The sequence below is a fragment of the Anas acuta genome, chromosome 6, assembly GCF_963932015.1.
Source record: "Anas acuta chromosome 6, bAnaAcu1.1, whole genome shotgun sequence".
NCBI classification, from domain to species: domain Eukaryota; kingdom Metazoa; phylum Chordata; class Aves; order Anseriformes; family Anatidae; genus Anas; species Anas acuta.
The window spans coordinates 31,537,446-31,564,032 of NC_088984.1; the positions used below are offsets into that span (position 1 = coordinate 31,537,446).

Below are 26,587 nucleotides of genomic sequence, written 5' to 3' on the forward strand. Positions count from 1 at the left end.
CAAGCCTGAGGAGCCCATAAATTCTCAGTGCTCTGTCCGCCCTCAGCCTCCCTGCTGACAGAGACCTCACTTGGCTTACTGCAGATACAGGAAAAGGTAAGATCAGCAAACCCTTGATTACACAACAACTGGCTTTAGTCCTGACCAAACCTGCCAGGCCTAAATTTGAACTGGAAATCCAATTATGCAAAGTCCTGTGACACACTAATATCATCTTCACAATGATGAGACACTCAAATAAAAATAATGAAATTTTCTGGGAAAGTATCTGATTATTAATTCATAAGCTGTTTGGCATACAACCTTATTTCTTTTCACATCCACAGTATTCAAACAAAAACAATTAAGACTATTTTCTATTCCCAAAAGTCAAGCACTGTTTGAATATACAAGACAAACAGCCCTGCACAAGATGAGCAGCACATGTTCCTGCCGGAGTACTTACAGCACGGTAGAAAGATTCGTTACCATGAAAACTAAACACTAATGTTGAATTTCATTTGCCTTAGTGATGCTTACATATGCAAAGACTTTGTTTAAATATTGGAAAAAGACCGAAACACCAAAATCCATAACTTAGCATAGAATAGGTAATTTAAAAAATAAATACCACAGTTAGTGAGCACCTGAGCCCTTCCTTCCAGATTTTAGAGGTCTGAGTGCTTATTTCATATTTAAATCACATTTCTGTAATTTGAAAGGCCTCCAGATTTATGGGTGAATCATTTACACTTAACTATATTCAAATGGAAAAATGGAAAACAATTAGTATTGTTAACTTTGGCCTCGTTCAATCACCATTAAGTTTGCTTGTTTTTTTTTCCTAAGTATGTCATGCAGTAGCTCCTTCCTTCATAGTGCTCCTTCCTTTTAACCATATCCCTGGAATACCAGTCTAAGTTAAACACTGACTTTCATATTATTACCAGTTCTTCTGGAAGATTATTTCTTTAAAAATGGTGCTGATTATTCCCCTACGTTCACCATTCTGAACATTTTGACTTCCAAGTTTATATCAGTTCCAATTAATTGTAATTAACATATTACACGAATTTTACCAATACCTAAAAATAACAAAACAGATCACTGCTTTGTTGTATTAGAAAGTGTAAGTACGTATACAAGGTTGCCAAAGTTATTACATAGCTCTTCCCACCTCTTGTGTTATATGATTTTTACAGTGAAATATAACTTGTATAAGGACAGAATTATAATTGGAAACAGACTTCTGTGGAATTCATTTTTCCCCCTCATACAGGACAAAAAAATCACTTCTTAAAAACAATCTGTATTTTTCAAGTGTAATGAGCTTCATAGCAATTGCATCCTAACCCAGGCACCCAGAGGCTGAACTGCCAGAAGTGTTGCAGAGGCCATTCTAACAATTCTTAGTAATTTCTCTTTCCTTTAAAGAGCAGACACCTTAGAAAAGCTATACCTTCAAAAAAGCATTACAACCGCCCAGTTACAAAGGAAAGTTTTATTGGCAGAAGCTGCTTTGGTGGGATTTCACCTGGGCATGTTTCAGAAAGCATGCTGCAAACACACTGCATGTCTTCATGAAGGAGCAAGCACACCTAAACCTATTTCCTCTTTGCCCCCTCCAAAATTTCCAAACAATTGCTGAATTTTTAAGCTCTTGGCGCTTTAAATAAAAGGAAAACAAAACATTATTCCACAGTTAATGAAATTACTCAATTACAGTCTTACAGGCCTAACCATGCTGATGTTACTGACAGTTGTACAAGCAGAGCTCTGTCACCCGCTGCGCGCTTTGTATGGGGCTCTTGTTCTCTTGTCAAGTCCTCTCTGAAATCGTGCAGAGTCAAAGCCGCTGGAAGAGCACAAAGCAAACGAGACAGCGCATTGCAGGAACTCCTGCGGCACGAGGAAACCTGTGCACAACAATTCCCAGTCGTCCTGCTTTGACAGGGCTGTCCTGAGGAAGACAGCAACAGCTAGACTTGGTTACATTTAGCTAATTTTTCAATCTCTCAACAAATCTGACAGGAGCGTTGTGTTTTTTTCTTTTTGTGTGTGTGTGGTTTTGTTTTAAAAATTCAAGGTAATTTCAATAGGTCCCTTTTCCAGGAAATGGAAACATCTGCATATAAAAAAATTAGCAGCTTTATTGTCAGCACTTTTTGCTGTGATAGCAAGGAACAGATTCACAGTCTCACAGAAGGTGGGCTATTACTCTAAAATCTGTCACAGTATTTCTACTCAGCTACAGAAATATATGACTATGTAAAGCGTATCTACAATTAGATCAAATACATCTTACTTTCCAAAACTCTTCTCTATGCATTTTCAGTCTCAGGGGCCTGTTATTTCATTACTTAGCAGCATGTAATGACTCAAAACAAGCAATGTTTTTTAACAAAAAGAATCCCCTTGGACGCTCTGCAAGATAATTTTATCAAGGGCCAATGGTTTAAAGTATCAAATGTAATTATTTCTACAAATGCATGGCTTTGGGTATCTTGATTTAACAAAGCTGCAATGATGTATGGAAAATTACATCTATGTTGTCTTTTATACATTTTTCTTTTAGACTTGTATTTTAGATCCATCTTGATTTGTAGATAACATTGAGGTTTTTTTATGTTTGTTTGTTTTTTTATTTATTTTTATTTTTCCCCATGCAGGTGTGACATTTAAAAACACATTTAGGCAAAGCCTAAAACTAAAGCCAGCAACACATCATCTATTGCATGCCCTAACATACAAATTACAATAAGCGCATATATTTCACCTAAAACGAAGTCTTTTTTTTTAAAGCATTTTCAAGGTTGTAGTAGCAGCTTTAAAAAGCTATTAGCTAGCAAAATAATTCTTTTAAATTCTTTTAATTCTAATTCTTTTAAATTAGATTCCATCAAAATCAACTACAGAACCTTTTTAGCTTATGTTAAATGGATCGTATTCTTAACATCTGGGTCACAGAACAGTAATTCTGTAAGCAAAGAGGCATCATACCCCAAAGATAACTGCTCTTTGCTGTTTAATACCCACTCACACCGCAGTAGTGCCAGCCCCCACCGTGTATCTGCTGATGGTGGCCCTCAACAAGAAGCTGCTCAGGCTGTCCTAGAGCTAGTCACGCTCCTCAGTTCACAAGTACACATCCGCAGGCTGGCAGATTGTCTGACTGCTTTCCCATCTGCAGGCACTAATTTGAATATTTCCCCCTTTTCTTTGCCACTGAATTTAATAGAAACTGTAGAAACTTAATTGGATATTGCTGTTCTTTTATACAGCATTAAAAGTTACTCTTTCTGGGCGAGTGTTTTGGGTTTATGTGGCAAGGTTCTTGTAGCTGGGGGACCACACGGTATCCTCCAAACACAGTCCAAGCAGCACATTACATAAACCTCCCTACACTGAGGCTGTTTCACCCATGATGGTACTTGGTGAGCAATTTTCCTGTCCTTACTTCAACCCTTGAGCCCTTTCCCACCATATTTTCTCCCCGTTCCCTTTAGGAGGAGTGCATGTGTGGTTGTGGTGGAGTTCAGCTGCCCAGGTGGGTGAAACCACCACAGTAAGGCAGAATCTCTTTCCCCATAAGCACAATTATCTGGGAAACCTAATGACAGCACTTAAACAGATGTTCTGCTGATGAGTCCATGCACCGCCTCTCCCAAAGGGTCATATGTAAGTCCTCCAAAATAGTTTTCTATCCTATTCCAGTGACAACCTCCCTAGGCAATCTACTCCATTGCTGCTGCAAATTTACTTTTATACATTTTAATATGTAGTCTCAACCTTTCACATTGGATTTCTACTTTATTACTTCTTGTTGTAACAGGTTGTTTCCTTTTTTTTTTTTTTGCCTCAGAGGTTTTGGTTTTTGAAGATTTATCCTGTCTCCCCTTAGTTTTCTTTTTTGTTAGCTATGCACTTTCACCTTTTCTCTGACAACTTTATTGCACAGACTTATCGTTCATGTTGCTCTGCTGTAGATGTTCCACTTCTCTCCTGAAGAGCTGGGCTCAAACTGAACATGATGCTGCAGTCAAAGCTACATGCCAGCTGAACAGCGCAGGAGGGTTATTCCCCCCTACAACAGCCCTGGCTTACATGGCAGTATAGCTTCTGGCTATTCTGCAATATCATGTCATTGTTGACTTATGCAAGCTTGTTTTACACAACAAACCCTATATCCTATTATAAAGGAATGCTATCTATTCAACCCTTTATCTTCTTGTTCCGTATTTGTACAGCTGATCTTTTTTGTAAAGATACAGTTTCGTACCTTTTTTTGCATTCCATGTTATTTCTTTAGATCAATTCTCCAATAGGTCAAGTTTTGAATTGTATTCCTGTCCTCATCTATTGTTACTGTTCCACCTCCTTCAAACCCAAATAAAATAAAGTAGTCCACAAACTTAGTATTTTTTCTGTTCCATTTTCTAGGTCATTAATGAAAACATATTCTTGCAGAAGCCTATTCAATATATCTGTGTTTTTCCCATCTGTTTTCTGTTCATTCAGGAAAGCTTCCATCAGGCCAGATTTCAAGAGCTAAGAAACAGTACCCAAAGCTTTATTAAAAACATAAAGGCTCTTACCTATTAACAAGAAACTATAAATTAACAATATTGACTGCTTCTCCTCTATCCATGAGACCTCTTTATCCTGTTACAGATGCAATTTGAACTCAATTGCTACATCTTTTCCTTGCAAATACATTTTCACTGCTAAATCTTTTCCTAATTTAATCCAAACATTCACTAAATTATTCACTACACTTTCATTTATTCATTCTCAAATTCTTTGAGAATTTAAGCTATAATGACTACTGTTTCATTTGTTTCTTACTTTTTCTCTCATCTGAAGTAGACATTTTCTTTTCCCTACACCAGACTAAGATCTTCTACCCTTGTATCTGGTATTAATTTTCTTAGATATCTGTCTGGAGTTTTACAATACCAGTGAAGGACTACAGAAATAAGTATACCTGTATTAGCAGTCAGTATTCTTCTCTCTAATGAATGTCAAACCCAGAACGATTGCTTATTTCATTTATGACCCTTCCTGACTATTTTAGAACCACGTCTTTCCAATTCTGTCCCAGTTATGCCATTAATATTAATATAATTTATACTAAAGCTCAATAATCTGGTCAAGTAATTATTTAGCTTTTAGTTTCTCTTTTGTTTGACAGCACACAAACAGTAGATGTGTATTTTGTGTACTTTCTTCCATCGAACTGAGAGGAAACTTGGGTTTCATACATGTATTTGGACCCAGTCTTAGTAGCTACAGAAGCTATTACTAATGTACGGTTATTGGATTTTACTTCTGTAATTCTTTATTATGCCATTCCCCATAATTTCAAAATCTGTTCCACAGTCAGAAATGTCCAATGCACCTTTTGATAAAGTTTTACACCAAATAAAATTTCAGAAAATTAAATGGTGTTGTAACATATTATACATAGAAATTTAATATACCTGACAGAGAAGCTGCAATTGTCCTGTTAATAACAGAAATTAAGCAGAATTTACTGTGTGGGGAACCTGAGAGAAATTAATGATATAAAAATAGTAAAAGTACATTTCAACAGCATAATGAAAACCACATTATCAAGGTTCTCTACAATTTTAATGACCTGTGAGTACATTTTAATTTAAATGCTTAAAGCAGTAGTCTACGCAAATTCTTAATCTAATAATATTTATGCTATTGATTCTGACTTATCAAGGGCTAGATATATAAACAATTTAGCCTAATTGCCTGTTACTATATGATTTGAGTCTTGCAATAAAGATTTCACAATCAAACGTAAGACATTAAAAAAATCCATTTTTTTCCCACTGTTTCAGGGATACATTTCATCTCAAATGGACCTTGGGTTTTAAATTACATGTCAGCTATTACAGGATATTACAATAACACAATACATGTCTGTCCTTGGAGTGAGTGCACTAGCTCAACCATGTTTGCATTTACTTAACAGCAAACACAGGCATTTGTTAGATCATTATTTAGGTACAAGACACAGAAAAGACCTTAAATTATTTTCATCACCATAGCTGTATCATTAATGGCACAGTCAATACAAATGTTTTCAATTTTGTCTCAAAAATACAATTTCATGACAATATATTTGCTTTTTACTGAACATGATACAATCCTAATACCTACATTTCAAAATCAGACAAACTCCTGGTTAAGTTCACTCTTTGAATTTTTGTTAACTTTAAATAACTAACGTTTTATTGGGGAGGTAAAGTTGACTTAGATATTTAAATTAAGGCTACACTTCAAGTTCTCTTTACACCACAGAGAATTATTTTCATTATTGTAAATAAGAACAATTTACAGTATACTCTTTAATAAACACGTTGCCACATTGAAATGAATTATTATATGAAAGAACATAAGTCACATAAGAGATGGGAGAAGTGACAATCTTTTGATACAGTCAGAGAAGTTGAGGTGGAACACAGAAATTTGATTCCAAACGTCATATAAAATGATCTGAGGAAGGCAGGACACTTTTATACATAAATGCTTTCCAGTGGAACAAATACTCAGAGCTGACTGCAAAAATAATACACCCAGGAAATGTGAAATGGAAAAAAAAAAAAGTATGGTTCTATTGTTGGAAAAGATCTGTTAACCTCGTACCTAAAATTCTAGATTATTGCTTAGCCAAGTCAAAACCTAGTACATTCACACACACACATATTTTCTGATGTCTTATTTCTGGACCCGCTCCAGTTTTCTAATCCATTGATTAAATAAAGACATCAAGGCCTCTGGTAGGACTCATTTGGGAACATAGTACCTGCAGAAGCACAGAGACTTGCCAGAACCAGCCAACTAACAGTGCTCATGAATTTCAAAGAACAAGAGAAGCCAGACAGGCACGCTACCTGTGCAGTGCTTATGTACTGAGGGGTGAAACATAACTTCACTGAAATTTGCTATAAAAAGCCTGATGACTTCATTAGAAATAGAAGCAACAGAAGAACTTCATAAACCAAGAAATACTCATCCGTTCACAAGTCACAATGAAAGGAAAAGATACTTATGAGAGTCTAAGATGGAAGTTTCTAACCACTGAATGATGAACAGGGAAAGTGGAAATGGACTGACTGGCAGGTGCCTCAGGAAGACTCAGGTACTAATAGGTAGGTAGGCAGTGCAGACAATTATTTCCAATACACATTGACAAGCATTTTAAAGAGAAACAGAACACAGATATGCACACAACTATACATTATAAAAACATATAAAACACAGGTTAAGGACAACAAAAAGATGAAAACTGAAATAAATGGTTATTTTTGTCAGAAACGACTTGCATACCAGTATCAAACAGGAAAACTGCCCTTGGAGAAAAAAAAAACAGATACAAATATACAAAAAAGTCACCACATACATATCATTACAGAGAAAGGAAAACACAGAAATTGATTCTGACTACAACAAAGTAAATAAAAATATTGTTGTGTTTTCCTTCTTCAGAAGTGTTTTTAACTCTAACAATAGTTCCCAAACAAGAAAAATAAGCCCATATAGCAGTTTTAATAACCTAAAAAATAATCTACAGTTTAGAATGTGTACCTCAATCTAAAGATGTAAAAACTACAATTTAGTCCTAAAAAGCAACTTTGAAAAGTAAAGAAAAAAGCGGGTAAACAAAATCATTTCAACCAAAAAAAACTGTCAGAAATTCATTTTTGATTTTGCACAACCTGCAAAATGAAACAATAAATCTGGCTCCATTCGAGTTGAGAAATTTTCATCAATTGTTAGTAAATGACCAAATTTTTTGCCTTTAGTCTCCCAGATGTTGTATTTTTTAAGCCCTGGTAAAACAGGTTGAAATGCCTGAAAAAAATAGCAAGTGTTATGGAATAGGCCAGGATTTCTCCAAAGTTACAAAAGAAACAGAACAATTAACATGTATAGTCAGTGCTCTTTCTTTAAGGTGATCCTAACAGGCTCTTGAGAAGTAGTTTGCTAGTTTCAGCTAATCAGACTTCCTATTAGTTTCTATTGAGAGTAATTTTTTCAGGCAATCACATTAAAAATGATACTTACCTGTACTATTTATAGGTATGAAACATCTGTCACTACAGGACAGACTGCTCTCAGTCACGTTGGACAATCACCCTTCACTGCAGGTTACTAAAATGTAACTGAAAAGAATGTTGCATACCTTCGGATATCTCTTGCCTGTCTTCTCAGAATCTTTAACTGGACCATATGAAGACCTTTCAGCATCAAGCATTTTTTGCTGCCTGGCTTCCCGAAGAGCTTTCTGGGTGGGCCCCTCTAAACCTTTTTTCCTTTCATGGGCTGCTACAAAATAAAACCATCATTAATGTAATCAGGCTACTTTTTTTTTTTTTTTTCCTTAATCTTCAGGAAAATGTTTCTTTACTTGATATTATCTAGACATGTGAAATTCTATCAGAAATTCTGCTTTAAATAAAGATATCCAGGTTATTGTGCCACGCATGTAAAGCATTCCAAGACTGCATGTAACTCCATTCCACTGATTGCTTTGGTGTGACCTGTTTCAGCATAACTAATGGTACCCTAGATTTCGCCCCCAACATGCCACAGAGGTTTTGGATCTTGCTGTACCGAAGAATCAGAGTAAAATGGATCAACTGATCATCTTGCTGCATCCTAATATTTCCTCCAATGCACTTCCCTAATTTACAGCCCAAGTTTCCTTTTGTTTCCTTGTCCTTTCTCCCAACACACCTTTTGAACAAGGAATTACTTACCTACAGGGAACACCACAAAAATCTTTAGCTGTTATCATAGCTGTACATTGTCAGAAGTGGCTGAATAGAATACAAGGAAAGGTATAGCCCATAGAAACCATTGCACAGTGCACCTGGATCTCCCAGGATATGGCAAAAAGTATACTATTTTCCAACACTCAGTATTGGCAACTTCCATATATCCAAACGCAGTCCCTTGCAATCCCTGTATCTTGTTAAAACGGTCTGCAATATGCGTGCACGTCAAAGAGGGAAAAGAAAGGAACACTAATTCCAACAGGTTTCAGGCACTTATCACCCCTCTAGTTCCTTGCAAAAAAAAAAAAAACAAATAACAAAAAACAAACAAACAAAAAAACTCACATAGAAAAAAAAAATTACAGAGATAAAATCCAGACTGAAACAAATGAAATCAACACTACACATTCCTAAATGTCTGCTGTTGTGAAATAGTTTTACTAAATTATTTTTTTTTAACCTTGACCACAAAATTCAAACTGACTTATAGGGGAAAAGAAGAAAAATCCCTCTCTGCTCTTGAGGCAAAAATCATGGATCAAACAAGCACAAAACCTTCCTGTACACCCAAACTGTGAAACACTAACTGATAAAAAGAGCTGTGCCTGTTCCAACTAAATATCCATATTCTCACTGCTTTCAAAGTTAAAGCTACAAATACCTAAGTAGCTTTTTCTGAGGAGGTGTATACTGCAAAATAGTTTCACATGCAAACACTTTCTCCTCACTCAGTAACTGCTACCCACTAATTAGCATGTTATTCACAGGGTACTTGGTTTGCTGGTGCCTTCAAAATATACATAAACCAGCACAGTTGTGATAGTTGAAGGGTTTAAAAAGTCAATAACCACTGAAAAATTGCAAAATCCAAAGAACTGTTGGATTGGGCTTGCACTAAGATGGCAACAGCTTGTGTTTACAGATTTTTCTATTCTGATTGCACTGTAGCTAGAAATGGGACAACCAGGTTTAAGTACTTAACTGGTGCCTTTTAAATTACTTCTTACATGACCTTCTAAGAGCACTTACATCACATAAAGGAAAGAAAAAGCACAATAAACAGCCCTAGCAATGAGTTAATTCAACCATGAGTAAAGAAACTCATTGAGTTCAACTTCTGAGTATAATTAGGTAATAAATTAGCAGCTGTTGTTTTCAGAAAACACAATAAATGTACTGAGCAAATAACAGTTTTATAACACGTTTTTAAAACCACGTGTTATACTAGCATTCAGTTGGGTTTCTAAGTAAGCAACGATCTAGATTGCTTAATTCCTTTAGGCAAAAGTGATCTTTTCTCATAGAACCACTTAAAATTAGGTCTTGATCCCTAAGTAAGGGTGCAAGTGCTCTGTTAGCATATACCTAAAAAAAAACAGTGAATTCTTTGATAATTAGATTGCTCTATCTATGATCTTGCTACCAATTCAGGTAGGATCAGATTTATGGAAATAAAATATAACAAGAAAAGGTTTTCACTAATCTTCTTGCACAAAGCATCTGTTGATTTTAAAAGTAATATAAACTGAAAATGTAAGATCAAGTTATACCAACTTATCCTTCAGAACTGACTTCTGAATAAGCATAGCAGAGAGAAGATTCTATCAAATGGCCAAGTCCTAATCCTAACTGTGAAGTAGTTCCTCTCCCACTGTTAAGTGTCCTTCCTATCAACTCTCAACATGACAAGTGAATAGGAAACAAAAACTTATACCTGCAATTATTTTAAGAACACCTGATGAAAGCTTCCTCTTGAAAGATTTGGGTATGAGCACTCTTTGCAGAAAGCTAAACGACAGTTTGACTGGCAGTGGCACAGCAAAAAAACCTACACCCTATCAAATACATAACATTAAATTACATGCTCTATTGTGGATGCTATGATATTGAATTATTTGAAAACCATCATACTGATGGCTGCTACGTCAAACGCCTTAGAATGTCCAGAATAGTGGTCTTAAACGTTAAATGGTGTCACTTTTTTCTACCTAGCTGCCAGGTACAAAGTTATAATGAAAACTTTGTGAATGCTATGATGCTTCCCTTGGTTCTTAATTACATTCTTTATATGGCTCACCCTGAAAACAATAAAGCCCATGATGGATTGGATGTGCTGGATCACATTGCTACTGTTCAAAACCTCTAACTCTTGAGCAATCCTGAAACTAGTTACAAGCCACTCTCGATGCCGTACAGCCAAAGCCATTGTCCAGGTGTCATCTGGTCAAGTCCAGGAATAGGAGAGAAGCAGCATTAGGAGCAGTGACAGGATCTCCTGTGGCCAGGGAAACAGCCACCCTCACACTTCCCTGCTCTGCAACAAAAGCAGGCAGCTGGCCAGAGAAAGCATCTCATCTTGGCAAATGACAACTTTCCAGTCTGAATGTTCATGGTCTTCTAACCGAGACACAGGAATGCACAGAAGTCAGTCCTGAAGAGATAGCAACTGAAAAACAGCTGTAGGTCTCCTTACAGCAGAGACTTGTGAGTCCAACAGTACTTGTTCCTTTCAAACTAAGACTTAAATTTAGAGGAAAAGGCAGCAAACATTTCTCCACCATCTATGCACTGCTTGCTTCTCAAGGTCTCAATTATACCTTCTTATGAGTAAGAATTCAAGAGACAACACAAGCATCTGAATAAAACTATCACCCACTGAGACACACGCAGATGACCAACTGAGTGCAATAAGATTTATGTAGTATTAGCAGACAAAGAAATGAACTGAAATATCAGTTAATTTGTGATATGCAGTGTATTAAGCAAACTGAGGCTTGTACAAGCACATGGGTGGCTGATGAGCTTAATAATTTCTGCTGGAGACAATTTTTTATTTTTTTTTAATTTATAAAGTGCTCCCCTGCTTGTCACTTTTTGGTACTATAAAGTGCTCTCAAGAGTTTTGGAGAATAAACAAGTACTGTGAACAGCCGGAGAGCAGTTTTTAGAATCACTCAAATAACAAATTGAAGTACCTGTAGTTTGAAAAATACTGATGGGGCATCTACCATGTAGAACACTGGCATGAGGGAAGAACCCCACTATCTATCCTTAAGCCAGAGTATAATGCAAAGTTGAATGCTATATGCCCAGACAGGCATATAAGAAAGAAAATAAAAAGCCCATTCTCTTCCTCACTGTCTGAAGTGGGATGAAGACAAGGTCAGTGCTCTTCAACAGGGCAGAAGTTTATACCCTCAGCTGTAACAAAATGTAAAGACTAAGGCAGAGCACATCTAATACATACACAGCCACAGAAAGATACTTGGGGGGCCTGAATTATGCTTTGCTGAGGAATACGGCATTGATTCATACAAAAACAGAATAAGAATCCAAAACAGAAAGACACTGTGAACACTGAAGAGACCACTGTTTTAACACATCTGAACTCTCTATCTGAATAACTTATTATTTTAGTAGCTATTTGTTTCCATACAAAATTAAAATTGTAGCTTAGTTCATACCCAAGTAGAACTTCAGAACCCTTTCAGGTCCTTATAGAAATGAAATCTGGTAAGTTCTTGAACTGAACACACCCAACTACAGTTCTCTTTTGTTTCAAGGGGCTCCTGGAAGTCCTAGTTGCAAGACATGCTTTGCTGGACATGGTGCATGATATGTAACACCTGGTCACTGATGTGGCTGAAAAATTTGGGGTTCTCTAATATCGTATCTGAAGTTTGGCACACAACAAAGGTAGTTTCAATCCCCCTTCCTCTGTGAACATTCTGTTGTCAGAGTAGAGCTCATGTTTTCCTTTTTTTTTTTTTATGATCTCATCTATTTTCACTAATCTTTTTGAAACCTACTTTAAGACTTACCTCCCTCTGTCAAATGTAATTGAAATTGGAAGTTTCAAAATTATTAGTTGGAATAGATGCTGACAAAGAATGGGATAACATAGATTTCACTTAACTAGGAAACAAGAGGACAGTTAAGTTCTAGTTTTGTGTGTGTGTTTTTTGTGGTTTTTTTTGTTTTTTGTTTTTTTTTTGATGGAGTTAGGAAAATGTAATAATTATGCATTTATTCAAAACATCAGTTAAGTAGTACCATACCATACAGATAAAGATATTATCCCAGCAGGTATTATATCAGCTTGCATTGCTATTAACTTTCTGTAAAAGTGAGACATGCAAAAATAAGAGGCTGGATTTCATAATGCTAGTATTTTCAAATTTCCAATTGTTCCAAGACTGCCATGTATACCTTCTCACAGTAAGCCGAAAAAAAACACTTATGTGAAAAAAAAAGTTAGTGAAAAAAATAACAAAACTCAGACAAAATAGATTTCTAGGGAAAAGTCCTTCCACAGTTGTTCGTTCATATTGTCATGAGCGGTTTCACTGTCCTCGGTGGTTACACTTCAGAATAAATATTCAAAAAGATACAATTGCCATTGTCACCAAGACAGCTGATAAAATGTTCATACTCCAAGTATTTTTGATTTACTTATACACCTTTGTTTTTTTTTCTAATGTATTACAACACAAAACCCATAACCAGTCTGAGTTTGTTGATGAGAATATTTTACCTTTTGTCACAGGACTCTGAACTGCATATCCAGACTCTAAGTTATGTAGTGTAGCTTGTAAACCTGTAACCTAATGTAAAAAAAAAAAAAAAAAGAAGAGAAAAAGAAGAGGTGATATCAAAATTTTTCTTTTGCACTGTCTGTTCACAACACACAGTATTTATATCTGCATATTTAAATAAATTATATGTATTTTTTTCTTTTTCTGATTATCTTCAAGTTACAAACATTAATCCTAATTCTAGATTTTGGAAATGTCTAGTGAAACATGATAAAATACAGGCCACCCAGAATTTCCTCAAATACTTTTGTAACTCCATTAAAACAATACAGACATACGAAGTACTTGAGATCACACTGCAACATCAGCTTTTACTGCTATCACTGATCTTTAACTTAATGGCACAATATGACATGCAACTTTATCATAAAGAAAAATGACACAAAATTTGTTAAGTTACAGAAAAGCCATCACTCTAGAATTCTTCATCCAATTCATCACTGGATAGGGCTTACTGGAGACTCAGTGGATAGGTTCCTGAGATTTCATAGCTTTGGAACTGTTTTATGTTTTGTACTCCTTATTCAGCATAATTGTATATAGACAGTAACCTTTCTTTTTAGGACATTTTTCTTTTATTTAATGCAATTTCAAATATGTAATCCTCAGTCATTTTAAAGTAAGCCCTCAGGTGATCTGAGCAAAACTGGAGGCAAAGAAAAGGAGGAAATGAGAGATGAGAACTATTAGAAGAGAACGTGAACATGCTGAATTCCTTTCATGTCACCCACATACAGGTGAGGGTACTGCTGAAAAACAACACGTTGCATTTTCAGAATTCCATTTTAAGTAAACAACCTACTGGCTAAACACAGTGAAGATAGTTCTCTGTTCTTCATCCATCCTATCTCTGCTTACAGTTCCTTCCGCTAAAAGAGTGGAACGTCACGTATACCAACCTATACATCATGTAGGATTATAGGAGCAAATAGTACTCCATTATTCCTCTCACAAGACAGGAAAAACTGCATCTGGAACCTACTATTTGAGGTAAAATACATTAAGATAACTAAACTACTAGTTATAACTAGGAAAACAAGATATAGTAATTAGACAATTTCCAAGTTACACATTTCTAAAGGCATAGATGGAAGCATATGAATCTGTGGGGATAACACACCTTTTCTCAAGAAAGCAACCCAAGGTCTGCACATTATTTGTTCAGTGCTGCCCTTCAAGAGTCAGCAACAACATAGAACTACTACCTTATGGCACTAAGATTCACACATTTCCATTATTCATATTTCACCAATAACACAAAACTCACTATTCTGCTTCAAGCTATCATATAAGTGAGTTGATTTACCAGAAATATCCTGTTCATTTATCAAATTACACACCAGAAGCATTCCATGCAGCTTTGCAAAAGGTGTTCATCATAATTTTACCTGCCCAACTGCTCTGTCTCTCTCCAAACTAGTTAACATTTTCTGTCTCAGTGTATTCTGGTATTTTTCAGTCAGCTGCTTCAGCACTGGTTCATAGGATGCATAATGTGCCTTCAGCCTGTGAGCAAGAAGACAACAAATAGTTCCTCAACAACCTCACAGAACTGCTAAGATCCTAATCTTATACAGTTAACAGAAAACAGAATTTCAGAATAACAGAATTATGGAATTAAATGTTACAAAATAAATTATTATACCTCTGTACCAGTGGCCTAGCTTGAACTCATTTGCAACCAAAGCATTATAGTAAATTCCACGTAGCAAGTTCAAGGTGTAAAAAAAGAAAATACCAGCTACAGGAATCACAATTGCCAAGGTTCTGAACTCAGTGGAATACCAGTTACCATTATAAAGGACAAAGGATCTAAAATCATTACATATTCACAGCAAAAGATCCAGGTGAGAAAACATGTCATTGATAGTTTTAACTGTTAGAAACACTATATAATTATCAATATCACATCACACTATGGAAAGTATACAGAAGTTCATTACAAATTAATAGGCATGGAAGTGCACAGTACGTAGAAGAACGGTCTGATGGAATTAGTTTACCAAGACACTAAGTAATTGCAGCTAGCTTTACTTTAACACTTCAAATTCTGCCGTATTACCTTATTTCCAGACAACAACTTGTCTTTTTGTTTTGTTTTTTTACCTTTTAATGTCACAGATAAGCCTGTTTTTCTCCTGGACCACTCGCTTATGATGCATTCGATGGAAGTCACGTTCTTTCTGCATTTTTAAGAAAGCCTCTTTTGCTTTGCTACATGTAAACAGAAAAAGCATGAGAAAGGTATTAGCCTCCTCCTGTTGCACATTGAATACACACAGAATACATTTTCAGATATACACATGCCTACTTCTGCTACTACATCCTGTGGTGAAGAACATCATGCTTTTGACATCTTTTTGCTGCTCACCAATGTACGAAACAGTGGAGACTTTCACCATTACCTTTCTTCTGTTCCTTTATACAAAACCCATAGGGATTCTAGCATTATACATCCCAGAGTTGAAGTTAACCTTATTTTAGGCACAAGGGGCCTTGTGGAGGCACGCATTGAAGGTGCAGGTGATTAGAAAACAATACTCTTCTTTGGAGTTACTAGACTTTGGAGATACTAGACTTCCTAGTATTTACATCAGATCCAGAGCCCATTATAACAGCGCATTAGAAGGACACATGCAGAGGGTTAACTCTACCATTGCCTTGCAAATTCATATTTTTAGAGAGCTTCTGGAAAGAAAAACGCACTAAAAAAGTTCTAGGCTCTGTTCAGGAGCGTGCAGCATGTCCCCAGGTGTTATCTTCCACATGTGAGAACCGAAAAGATCAAATCCAAAATTGCAAACTTACTGATCACCTGTTTTTCCCTAAGCACATTCTTCATACACATGACACTCAAATTTGCTGCTCCATAAACATAATACAAAATAGCCTGAATATATTGAGTATACCCAGATTCTCCTTGCCTTTACTGAGGTGGGTTTTGTAGTAAAGATTAGTAGATGCATTGTTTAATCACAAAGGAAGACTGAAATTACCTCACACAGTAACTAGATATTTGTTCTTTGCTAAAATAAAGCTCTCTTCCTCTTCACCAGGAGTTGAATAATCAGGCAAGCCATTATGACAGTGTAATATGCAAAAATTACAAGTCCAGGAAGAGGACCTGTAACTATTACATATAACTTGCACTTTATTTAATAGTACAAATAATACATATTTACTATATATGCACACATTTGCTTTATTTACTACTTATACGAACTATCATATTCACATGTGCACATCTACATGTGAATTGCTGCTCATAGCAGGGGAGGCTAGAGCTGTAGAGCACAGAGAATCTAATGACACTGTGCAGCAGTCAAAGCTAAGACAAATCTGGCAAGGAAATGAAACAGGCAGGGCTGCCCCTGCAGGAACCACTGGAAAAAGACTCCAAGGAGCCATAGGCATGTACATAGCTTTGTGTTATGTGTGCACAGTAATATCAGAAGTTGTGAAACAGCATAACTTGGGATATTGGCATTGAGATACAAAGTACAGATTAATGATTCTGCTCAAATGCATGTGAATAGCAAAAAAATTGAGAGGTAAATGAATCAATGATTTCAGAATAGTTCTGTGAAACGCCTCCATTGTAACACCCCTCACATAAAATCTGACTTGCTGTTAAGACCTTGAATACAAAACCCAACACTTTCAAGCTAAGCAGATGGGTTGTTCTTCAAGTAAAAGATGTTGCTACAGCCACAGCAAAGTTAATAAACCATTATTTTGGTTAAAATACTTGTCAGACTGTAGTAAAAGTCTTTCCATTGAAACTTTTCTCAAGCAAGTAGTTTGACAAGAACAGAAGAGGTCAGGGTTTGATAAAACCAAGCCCTGATCTGACTGCACTGCAGTTGTATTTAATTCCTCAGGATGCTGGAAGTTGTAGCCTTCAACATTTTAATGAATACAAAGACAATTTTAGAAAACATACATGAATAACATTTAATACGAATTAAACTCAACTAGTCTACTATAAGAGATAGTCAACAATTTTCAGAGATAATGTTTTCAGATTTTTCTTGTATATTGGGAAAGTATCTATACTACCAGAGAAATACCACAACAGATAACCCCCTTATCAAAGAATCAGAGCTCAACTGTAGCCTTCAAGATAAAATAACATGAAACTGAATACACTTAGGGTCCATTTTATCTACTATCAGAATATACTATCTGTTTTTAAAGTTTAAATAAAAATTAGCAGTGTATCTAAAGGGTATTTAAGGCAGTAACTACCACTAGTTTTGGAATAGAAGAATTATGTTTATTTATTCATTCTATTGTATGTATTCTAGTGACGCTGTTATATATCAAGACGGCTCTGGATCTTGGACAACCTATTAAAAGTATATATTCGTTGTACATAGGAACTGAGGCTGCTGATTTTCTCTTTAAATGATTAAAATCCACAGTGAAATGTAACCAGCAGACTGAAATTTAATCTATTTGCTTACCTGCTTGCCATGCAATCATGTAAATGCTACATTAAAATACCCAAAATACTATTACATATCCCTTCTAGACACTGTAACTCTTCCAACAATTGTTAAACTACATTAAATCAGAAGGTACTTCATTTACAGTCATTTCGCCTGGGCCCCCTTACCACTTAAGCCCCAAACACCATCTTTCAGCTGAAAGTTGTCAAGAGTAGCAAACTCAAAAATACCAAATGTAATTAAAAGATATCTTCAAATACACTTCACAGCACTGCATTTGTACCAGGAAAGCTTTCTGACTGATCCACGTAGCAAAATCTAGGTCTGTCTTTGATCAGGAATCATTATTTCCTAACCAGTCAAATCAGCACTTCTTCAGTGCTCCTAGGCATTCTGGTTTGAGTGTAAGTCAGTGAGTTCTCTCTCACGAACTTGAAAACCCAAATTGACCTCCAGGTAATTTTGGCTCCTGCTGGAATATTTGCTTTATTGTAGCAAGGATACTGATTTCAGTCATTGAATGGATAAACAAGAAAAAAAATATTAACAGCCACATCAATGAAAGGATTTAGTATAGGTTGTTACAATCGTGTTTTTTTTACAATCAGGTTTTTATCTAAAGGACAAAGTAACACTAATTCATGGTACGTACTGCAGAATTGTTCTATTTCATTCGTCATTCCATAAATAGTACTGTTTTCATTCATAAAACACTCAAAATAAATAACTGAAATGAATGTCAAAGTACACAATAACATTAATAACAATGAAAAAATTATTTGAAATAAGGGGTTGAAAAATAACATAGCGACCATTATCACAGACTGTTTCACAACTACATATATTCAGTCATGATAGCAGCAGAAAGACTAAGAAAATAAAGTTCTCACTACCATCACAGAAAGGAGGAGGACCTGTAGTTTAGTTTGCATTTTAATATGGTACATGCAGAATAAGTGCAGTGTTTAACAGTAAATGCCAATGAAATCAGTCTACTTGTAATTTGTGACCTATCAAACTCCTCTGTATGTCACTGTGATCTCTGTAATGTCGAAAAGGCAACATGACCAGACCTCTGTTGTTTTGTGTTTCATGAAACACTACAGCATGAAGAAGCAGAGCTGAGTTTCAGTTAATGGATTTTTTTTTTTTTTTTTTTTTTTTTTTTTTTTTAAGTACAGTTCACTTCAGTGACTGTTGGGAATTTTATTTAACAGATTGCTAATATGCTCAGTTCCTACAGGCTATCTTTTCTCTCTCCTGCCTTCTTCCTGTTCCACATTATCATTCTGTCTTTTAGTCTGAACTAGGCATCTGCTACAAAAAGTTCTATGGTGCCCTGTAGAATGGGCATATAGAAATCCTAATGGGGAAAGAAAACAACTCAGGACCACGGTGAAAGATTTTGAACTTTATGTTCTTAAACAATCATGAAGAAACAATACAAGCCCATGTCAACTCATATCAAGTCACTATCAGCTCCCACTATCTTATTATGGCACGCTCTGCTTCATACAAGAGGAAAAAAAAGTGAGAAAAGGAAGCAGTCTGTTAAAATTACTACGGAAAATAATTCTCATATGGGCTAGATTTTGTCTTGCCTTCTTCTACAGCACATGACAACTTCTTGCTCTCCCATTCTAACAGGAGACATTCAACACCCAAATTCAATGTCCAAAGAAACTGGAGATGAAAATTAAGGCATTTTATGTGGCCCATGCGCCAGTGGAAAGGTCTAAATGACTGCAATATTTGACTTTGTGATTATTAAAGTTGTTTACATAGCTTATAGACTATGGCCAATTAGTTTATTTATTTGGAATGTTATAAGTGATTATCATTGGAAAATCATTTGATGATAGTTATTATCATCAGCAATGATTATTTAAAATCTGAGTAGCTATTTTTCATGTAGAGGAACAATCTAAATGAAAATGAGTAGCTTGAGCAATCTTGAAGAAAATCAGAGATGGAGTTAAATTATTTTTACAGCCCTGTATTTTAAAATTATGCACTTGCAAAAACCAAAGTAAGGGCATTATTAGCTCTCAGGGTTAATTCAATCATCATGTATAGATCTACCTTCAGTATGCATAGTTAATTACTACGTCTCCATTACATAGGGTAAATATTTTAACTCTCTGGTGACTGTATTTGTAAAATCAGGTACTGCAATGTACACAGATATAATCAATGCCGGTCATTTACACTGACATACCATTTAACTCTCAGACCAAAGCAACAGATATTCACATTTTTAAATAAAAATGTATAGGTTTTTTTCCCTATGCTGGTATTTCATGGCAGTTATAACTTATAGTACTGTATTTTAATAGAAAATGCATATAATCATTTATTTTGTACTTCTATATATTATATTGTCATAATTCTTTGTAGTAATTTGTTGTGATTACTGGATCTTGAAAATTATGTTCTATAGTCCAGTAAAGACAAATAATTGAAATTAAGATTTAGGTTTCTAACAGAGCTCAGAAAAAAAATTAAACTAATTATAAGTGTCACCTAGAAGCAAAAATATGTGCAGCCAGCATAATGAACACAAATTTATTTTTTAAGATTTATTTTATCTGGCCTTTTACTACTGTGTAGCAAAGTTTCATTAAAACCAAGAAACATACTTAGCAGCAAGTTTATAGCTGTCCAGATCTTTCCTCAAACGCATGTTCTCAGCCTGAAGTTGCTGGTTCTGGGTATACACAGTTGGCACCAGTCCGACATCTTTGGCTTTAAAGGCACCTCTCTCTATCAGCTCATACCTAGTAGAAAAGGGAAAGGGATTTTGGATTTTATTCCATTTTTCCTACTTCTCAGTTCACTGAAGTTTCTTCTCTCATGCTAGCATTTTTATAAAATAGAATCATATTTACCAACTAAAGGCATTTACCTCTTTTATAATCATTAACAGTTAGCAGTATTACTACTCCTGCGTTCTGTTTTTCCATTTTCATTCTAAAAAATGTATTCTTATTGTTTGTAATTCTCATGACATGCCCTCTGTAACACTACTTCAACTATAAAATAGTTTGATTCCTTCCTTTCTTCCAAATAATTTAAGACCAAAAAAATTTTTGTTTAAATACTGATTTAACATTTTAAGGCTTTGCATATATACACACAATGTTTTTTCTCTCATATGCTGTAATACACGCAAGAGATTTTCTTTTCTGTAGACTCAAATAATATGACAAAATTGTGAAAAACCAGGATGAATTATTCTAAAGGCTATCATCAACATGGAACTCTGAGCTCACATAAGAAAACTTCTTCATTCCTGTGTGCTTATGTTGCTTTCTCCTTATATTTATCTATTTTACCAGCCCCTGAGGAAACGAGTCTGTGGTGTAGAAGCCTGAAGGCTGCTTTTGTTAAATAACTGTACAGACTAACTTGCATTTTTGAGAAGTAGAAGTGAGTCTGGGGCAGCATGTAATTCCGCATAGAAGCCAGGAGCAACTGAAAGTATTTAAGTATCCTCTATCAAAAAAAAAAAAAAAAAGCAAGTAGTGTTACTAGAAAAGATTCAGAAAAACATGACTGTCACTACACAAAGTAAATGATTCTGCAGAACTACACTTGTTCAAGGAATGATTATAAGCTATCAGGATTTGTCAGAGTATTTCAAAACACATCAAAATTCAAGCCTACATATATGATAAGATATTTGTGCTCACACTGCACAGGTGATTCCAGAATCCAGTACAAAATATGCATTTGTTTACTTTTATCCTGAAAGAAAGAAGGGCAGGACCTTCAGCTAGTACAAGCTTTTACAGATCCACTGAAGATAAAGATATTGTGCACTATGGAGCTCTATCACTTCAGCATAGGTTCAGCGGAGCTATAAATAGCTTACATCAGACATCTGCTAGGCCCACAGTTTTCTTCCCTGCTGATCTTGACTGCAGCTGGAAGATGTTTTAAGCAGGAACTCAATGGAAGGAATAATATGAATATTATTTACCTTTACAGAGGAAAAGCATATTGAATCAGTGCGTATTTTTTCTGTTAGGAAGGTAGGAAAAAAACAGCAGTAATTAGTGATAAAAACATCCTGAACACTATCCTGCACACAGATATAAGCAGCAGGCTTTAAATCTGAGGATGGTAAGCAGCATTCCTAGATCACCAAAACACGCTGTGGAAACAAGTTTTGTAGAATACGGGATTCTTATCTCACAAGTGACTCTTAGAGAACACCTACTAAAAATTAAGAGGAACACTACAAACTCCTATACCCAGATGAACTGCTATGGTCACCTGCTTTCCTGAATTCTATGCATAATCTCAGAACACTCATCCCTATAAATTAAGCTATCATTTACATTTGCCACCAAAAGATTATAGGATTTTGCAAGATTAAACTGAATGTGTCCAAAACAAAATTCATTCCATCGTCACTTAGTTTTCTTCAGCAAATTGTAGTAGCAACAGACTTTTAATGCCAAGAAAAAAGCTTAGTCATTTTCCAAAAACATTGACTGATATGCAGATACAATTCCCATCAAAATATTGAAGATAAGGGCACTTCTCACTGCAAATAATCACAAATCTATGAACTTCTTTATTTGTCAGGAAATTGTCTCCCCTGAATGCCTTAAGTGCAATCCATGAAAGCCATCAGCTTTCTGCATGAAGACACATCAGACATGGGTAACTGATTAAGTTAGCCTCCAGCAGAGCTAAAAATCCTGAAAGACAATTTTAATGAAAGACAATTAATACCAATACATTCACTCTTGTCTAAGAGTGCTACTAAAAATGAAGGCTTTTGTGCATGTAGAAGAGGAACAGAAAACTACGCAAGATAGCGTTGTGAGATCTCATTTCATCAAACTAGTCCTGTAAAACTCCAAGAGCTCCTGCATACCTCGGTGACTGCCACACAGCTATTGTTCTCACTGATTTCCATTTAAGAAAGGAACTGTGATTCAAAATGAAATTAGTTAGTTCCGTGCACATGGGGACATTATTTTAAGCTTTCAGAACAGCTGAGTTATAATTCTTGAACTACCATTTAAAGTTAACCAAGAATTTGGAAGCTTCAGGAACAGATGGCCATCTATGATTTTAAGATCAAAGCCCAGCGCGCTGACTTACAATAATACATTATTACTATATGCTTTACGCTGATTTGAAGTTTCTAGGAGTTCTAAAGGAATCAAGTTGCAGAGAGGCCCTGCAATTAAACTGACATGTAGCTCAGGATAATCCTTTACCAAGGGACAAATCACCTGGAGATGCATTCACAGACTACAATTTCAAGTTTTAGCTCTTACAAGAACTTCTTGCTGAAAATTATAATTCTAACTGATAACCTTTTAGACAGTTTGAACAGAAGACTAAGAAAAACATGAGTGCAGAGAATAAAGGACCCTTTATGCCCTAGTATATTCCTCCCATCTATTATTTTGGCACCTAAGTAGAAACTGTATATTACCATGTTATACCTGTTCCATAGGCAAGTGACCTGTGCAGAACTAGATTAAGACACAAAGGGTCCAAATTTCAGTCTCCTGTGGCATCCTTACATACTTCCCATTAAATAAATATAAATTCGTGTATATGCTTCCGTGATAAAGTGAGAAGTTAAACAGATAACTAGAATATATAGCTAGGACACATGCACAATATTAGGAAAGTTTGTATACTCCTGATCTGAAATATGCATTGTGCATTCATTTGTTGCAGCTGCTAGCGCTCTGTAAATCCATGCCGACATTCACAGACAGACATGTTTCAATCATAATAAGCACAAGCTGAGAACAAGAACCAATTCTACTGAATCACCTCAAGAAAGAAAAAAATAGGTACACCTGATTTTTATTCTAATTTGTCTATATAGTCAGTTCCCATCATCAAGAACAAGAAAGTAGATGTTCATTTGACTTTCTGAAATTGAACTTGAGGCTACCTTGTGTCCTGAGCTAGTTCTAATACAAAACCCCCATCTTTTAGTCCCAAACCTCAACCTTTTAGTGTGATCCTGCCCTAGAACTAATAAGCCTCATTGTTCTCAGGATTTAGGAACTCACAGCATAGCACACATTAGTGTGACTGCATGATTTCCAGGCTAAAGAGGACCCAGAACAGAGGAAATGGAGGTCTGCCTGAAATAAGTAGGCTGTTTCCACTGCCTTCAGGGAGCTACGACATGGAGGACCACAACCTATATCCATTGTCTTCATTCTGCAAAAAGGATATGTTTTTTTGAAATAAATCTACCTTTATACTCAGAAAATGCAACGGCTTCACTGTATATGCTCTATTATGCATGATCCGGGCAATCTTTGCAAGGCATACAAAACAACTAGGGAATTTGTTGCCTTGCACAGTCCTGTAAGTTTATTCATAATTTTAACCAAATTAAAAAGAAAAGCATTTTCAAATCATGTTTCTGTAATTAGCCCGCAGATTTCATTTTCCTCACAAGCTGAAACGTTGCCAGGTCTCTAGGACCACTTGGAGATGACCAGCCCAATGAGTTTACTAACTACACAGAGCGACAGCTCCATGTGCATGTGTGATTCATCTGCTCATCAGCCTTGCAAGATGTTGCCAGCAGCAGTGAGCTCTCTGGGATTAAGAGGTACAGACTGTCGGATACATCAATTTACAGTTGATCAGCCCTTGCACTTCAATACTCCAAAGCTGTCTATCCAATATCTTTCATAAGCAACAAAAGCACTGTAAAGTCTTGTATATCAAAGGAACAGAAAACTTCATGGTAAATTAGATATTCTAAAAATAATTTAAAGTCTGATTTTAAATTCCTTCAAGTGTAACTGGAAGAAAAAATGTGCAAAAAACTATATATGTGAAAATATCACTAGAATTGTTATGAACTTATTCATTCCATCAAAGAAAAATGGGTTTGGCTTAAAATACAACATTACCATGACATTTTATACAGCTGGACAGAATAATAATGTTTTCTCAAACTCTGAAATAAACAGATAATTTGCTCCAATTTAACTGACCTTTAGATCTTAGACAGACAATTATTTCAAAGCAGCCTTTTTGATAAATTTTCTCTACGTTAATTAATTTCTCATTTTAAATTCCATTAGTACTTGATCACCACAGCATGAGAGCGAGAGAGTCGTCCCAATACATAATGAGGAACCTGAGTACACTAATCTGTTCTCACTTTCATTAATATTGCAAATTATCTATCTCAAACCAACATGAAACATTTTGAAATAAGGTATTAAATGCAGACAGTCTCAATACACTAAGATTAGATCCTGACATGCTGAGCTTTTTTGTAATGTTACTGAAATCTAAAAAAAAAAAAATACTACTTAAAAAGGAAAAAATATATATATGTACAGCTGAGGATTTACAAGATAGAGCCTGCTAAAACCTGTTCTTGCTCTATTAAAAAGCAATTTGAGTTTTGCCATTGATATAAATTCCAACAGCAAGTACTTCAAAAAAGCTGAAATTTCATTAAAAGGCCACTATTTATATCCATCTAGTATTAATTATCTTTTCCCCAAAAAACACTGAACTTCGTGAAACTTAATGCTATTCCTATAGTCCTTTTGTTGAAAAAAAAAAAAAAAAAACGCAGAACTGCAGTGCTCCTTCTCTAAGGAATCATTTAAGTCACATTGTTACGCTATCAAAAAATGGATTATTAATTCTAGAGGCAGTGTTTGATTGGTGATTTCTACACTGAGACAACTAGAGTCTCATCAACAACAGCAGTTACTCCCCGCTAGAGACTGTTTCCAATACAATTTAATAGCCTATGGGCATCACCACTTCTTTTAGGAAAAGTGATGTTTTTAACTTTTCAGATTCGCTTCTTTTCAAATTGCACAACTTCAAAGCACCTTGTTAACAAACTTCTGAATGCCTCTTGTTTCAAGACTGACCACAATGTAACTCCAACTGAAAGATGTTTCATATTTCCACTTCTCAGAATCTTTCCAATGTAACTTGCAGATTCAAACCAAGCTTGTAACTGAAAATATTTCTAGACAACATCACAACAAGCATCATTTTTACTAGAAAATAGTTCAGCTGTCCTCTCAAGCTTTGCGGCACTTCTAGCTAATCAGTAGTAAAAAATTACATAACCTGAGGGATTCCATATATGAAGCAGGCTATTTAGATGAAGCTGAACTTTTAAGTTTCTGTGACAATTTTACATTGAATCCCTGCTCTGCTGAGGAAAGGAAGATAGCAACAGCTAAAGAGTTTACTCTTCCAATTACTACAGAAATTAAATTTAAAACATACCATATTATTTTGACTGATATACCCAAACTACCAGGTATCAAAAACTGTTCTTATTCTACTTCGAAGTACAAGGTCTCTGTGATGAAGGTCTGAAAACATACTATCAAGTGAAAACACTATATCCAACTACAAAGCATTCAGCTTTTAAGCAACCACCCAGATTCCAGAAAACAGGAAAACAAAAACCTCATTTCTTAGCACTACTACAACGAAATGCTGATCATTTTGCACTGGACCCATTTCATCCAGTGATGACATCTGCATTGCAGCTGGTTTCTGGTCTTCTCTGGTAGTCAATGGAGTGCAGAACATAATTGAAAAAGAACACACTTGAATTCACTTCAGCTTAAAGGAGATAGATAAAATAACTCAGATGGGTTGCAGCCTAAAAGTGAATGTTTTCCTTCACTAGACATAAAAGAGGCCCGAAGTGACCACTTCAGGCTTTTAAACATCTAGAGTTAGGCAAAATGCATGCAGTCCTTCAAAGGTACCTGTT

At 35.6% G+C, this 26,587-nt stretch overlaps 1 protein-coding gene across 7 annotated transcripts in view; it reads right to left on the reverse strand.

Moving 5' to 3' along the window:
* Window positions 1-26,587, reverse strand: part of SPAG16 (sperm associated antigen 16) — a 393,156-nt gene that overhangs the window by 344,062 nt on the left and 22,507 nt on the right. For 5 of the 7 annotated variants that reach the window (XM_068686339.1, XM_068686338.1, XM_068686335.1 and 2 more), the window contains 5 exons: window positions 20,460-20,597; window positions 15,476-15,583; window positions 14,758-14,875; window positions 13,309-13,378; window positions 8,180-8,322 (listed from right to left, as the gene is read on the reverse strand). In XM_068686339.1, the coding sequence (XP_068542440.1) occupies window positions 8,180-8,322; window positions 13,309-13,378; window positions 14,758-14,875; window positions 15,476-15,583; window positions 20,460-20,597 (577 nt within the window). The remainder of the gene's footprint in view (window positions 1-8,179; window positions 8,323-13,308; window positions 13,379-14,757; window positions 14,876-15,475; window positions 15,584-20,459; window positions 20,598-26,587) is intronic. The other 2 variants (XM_068686336.1, XM_068686337.1) reach the window with 2 other exon arrangements.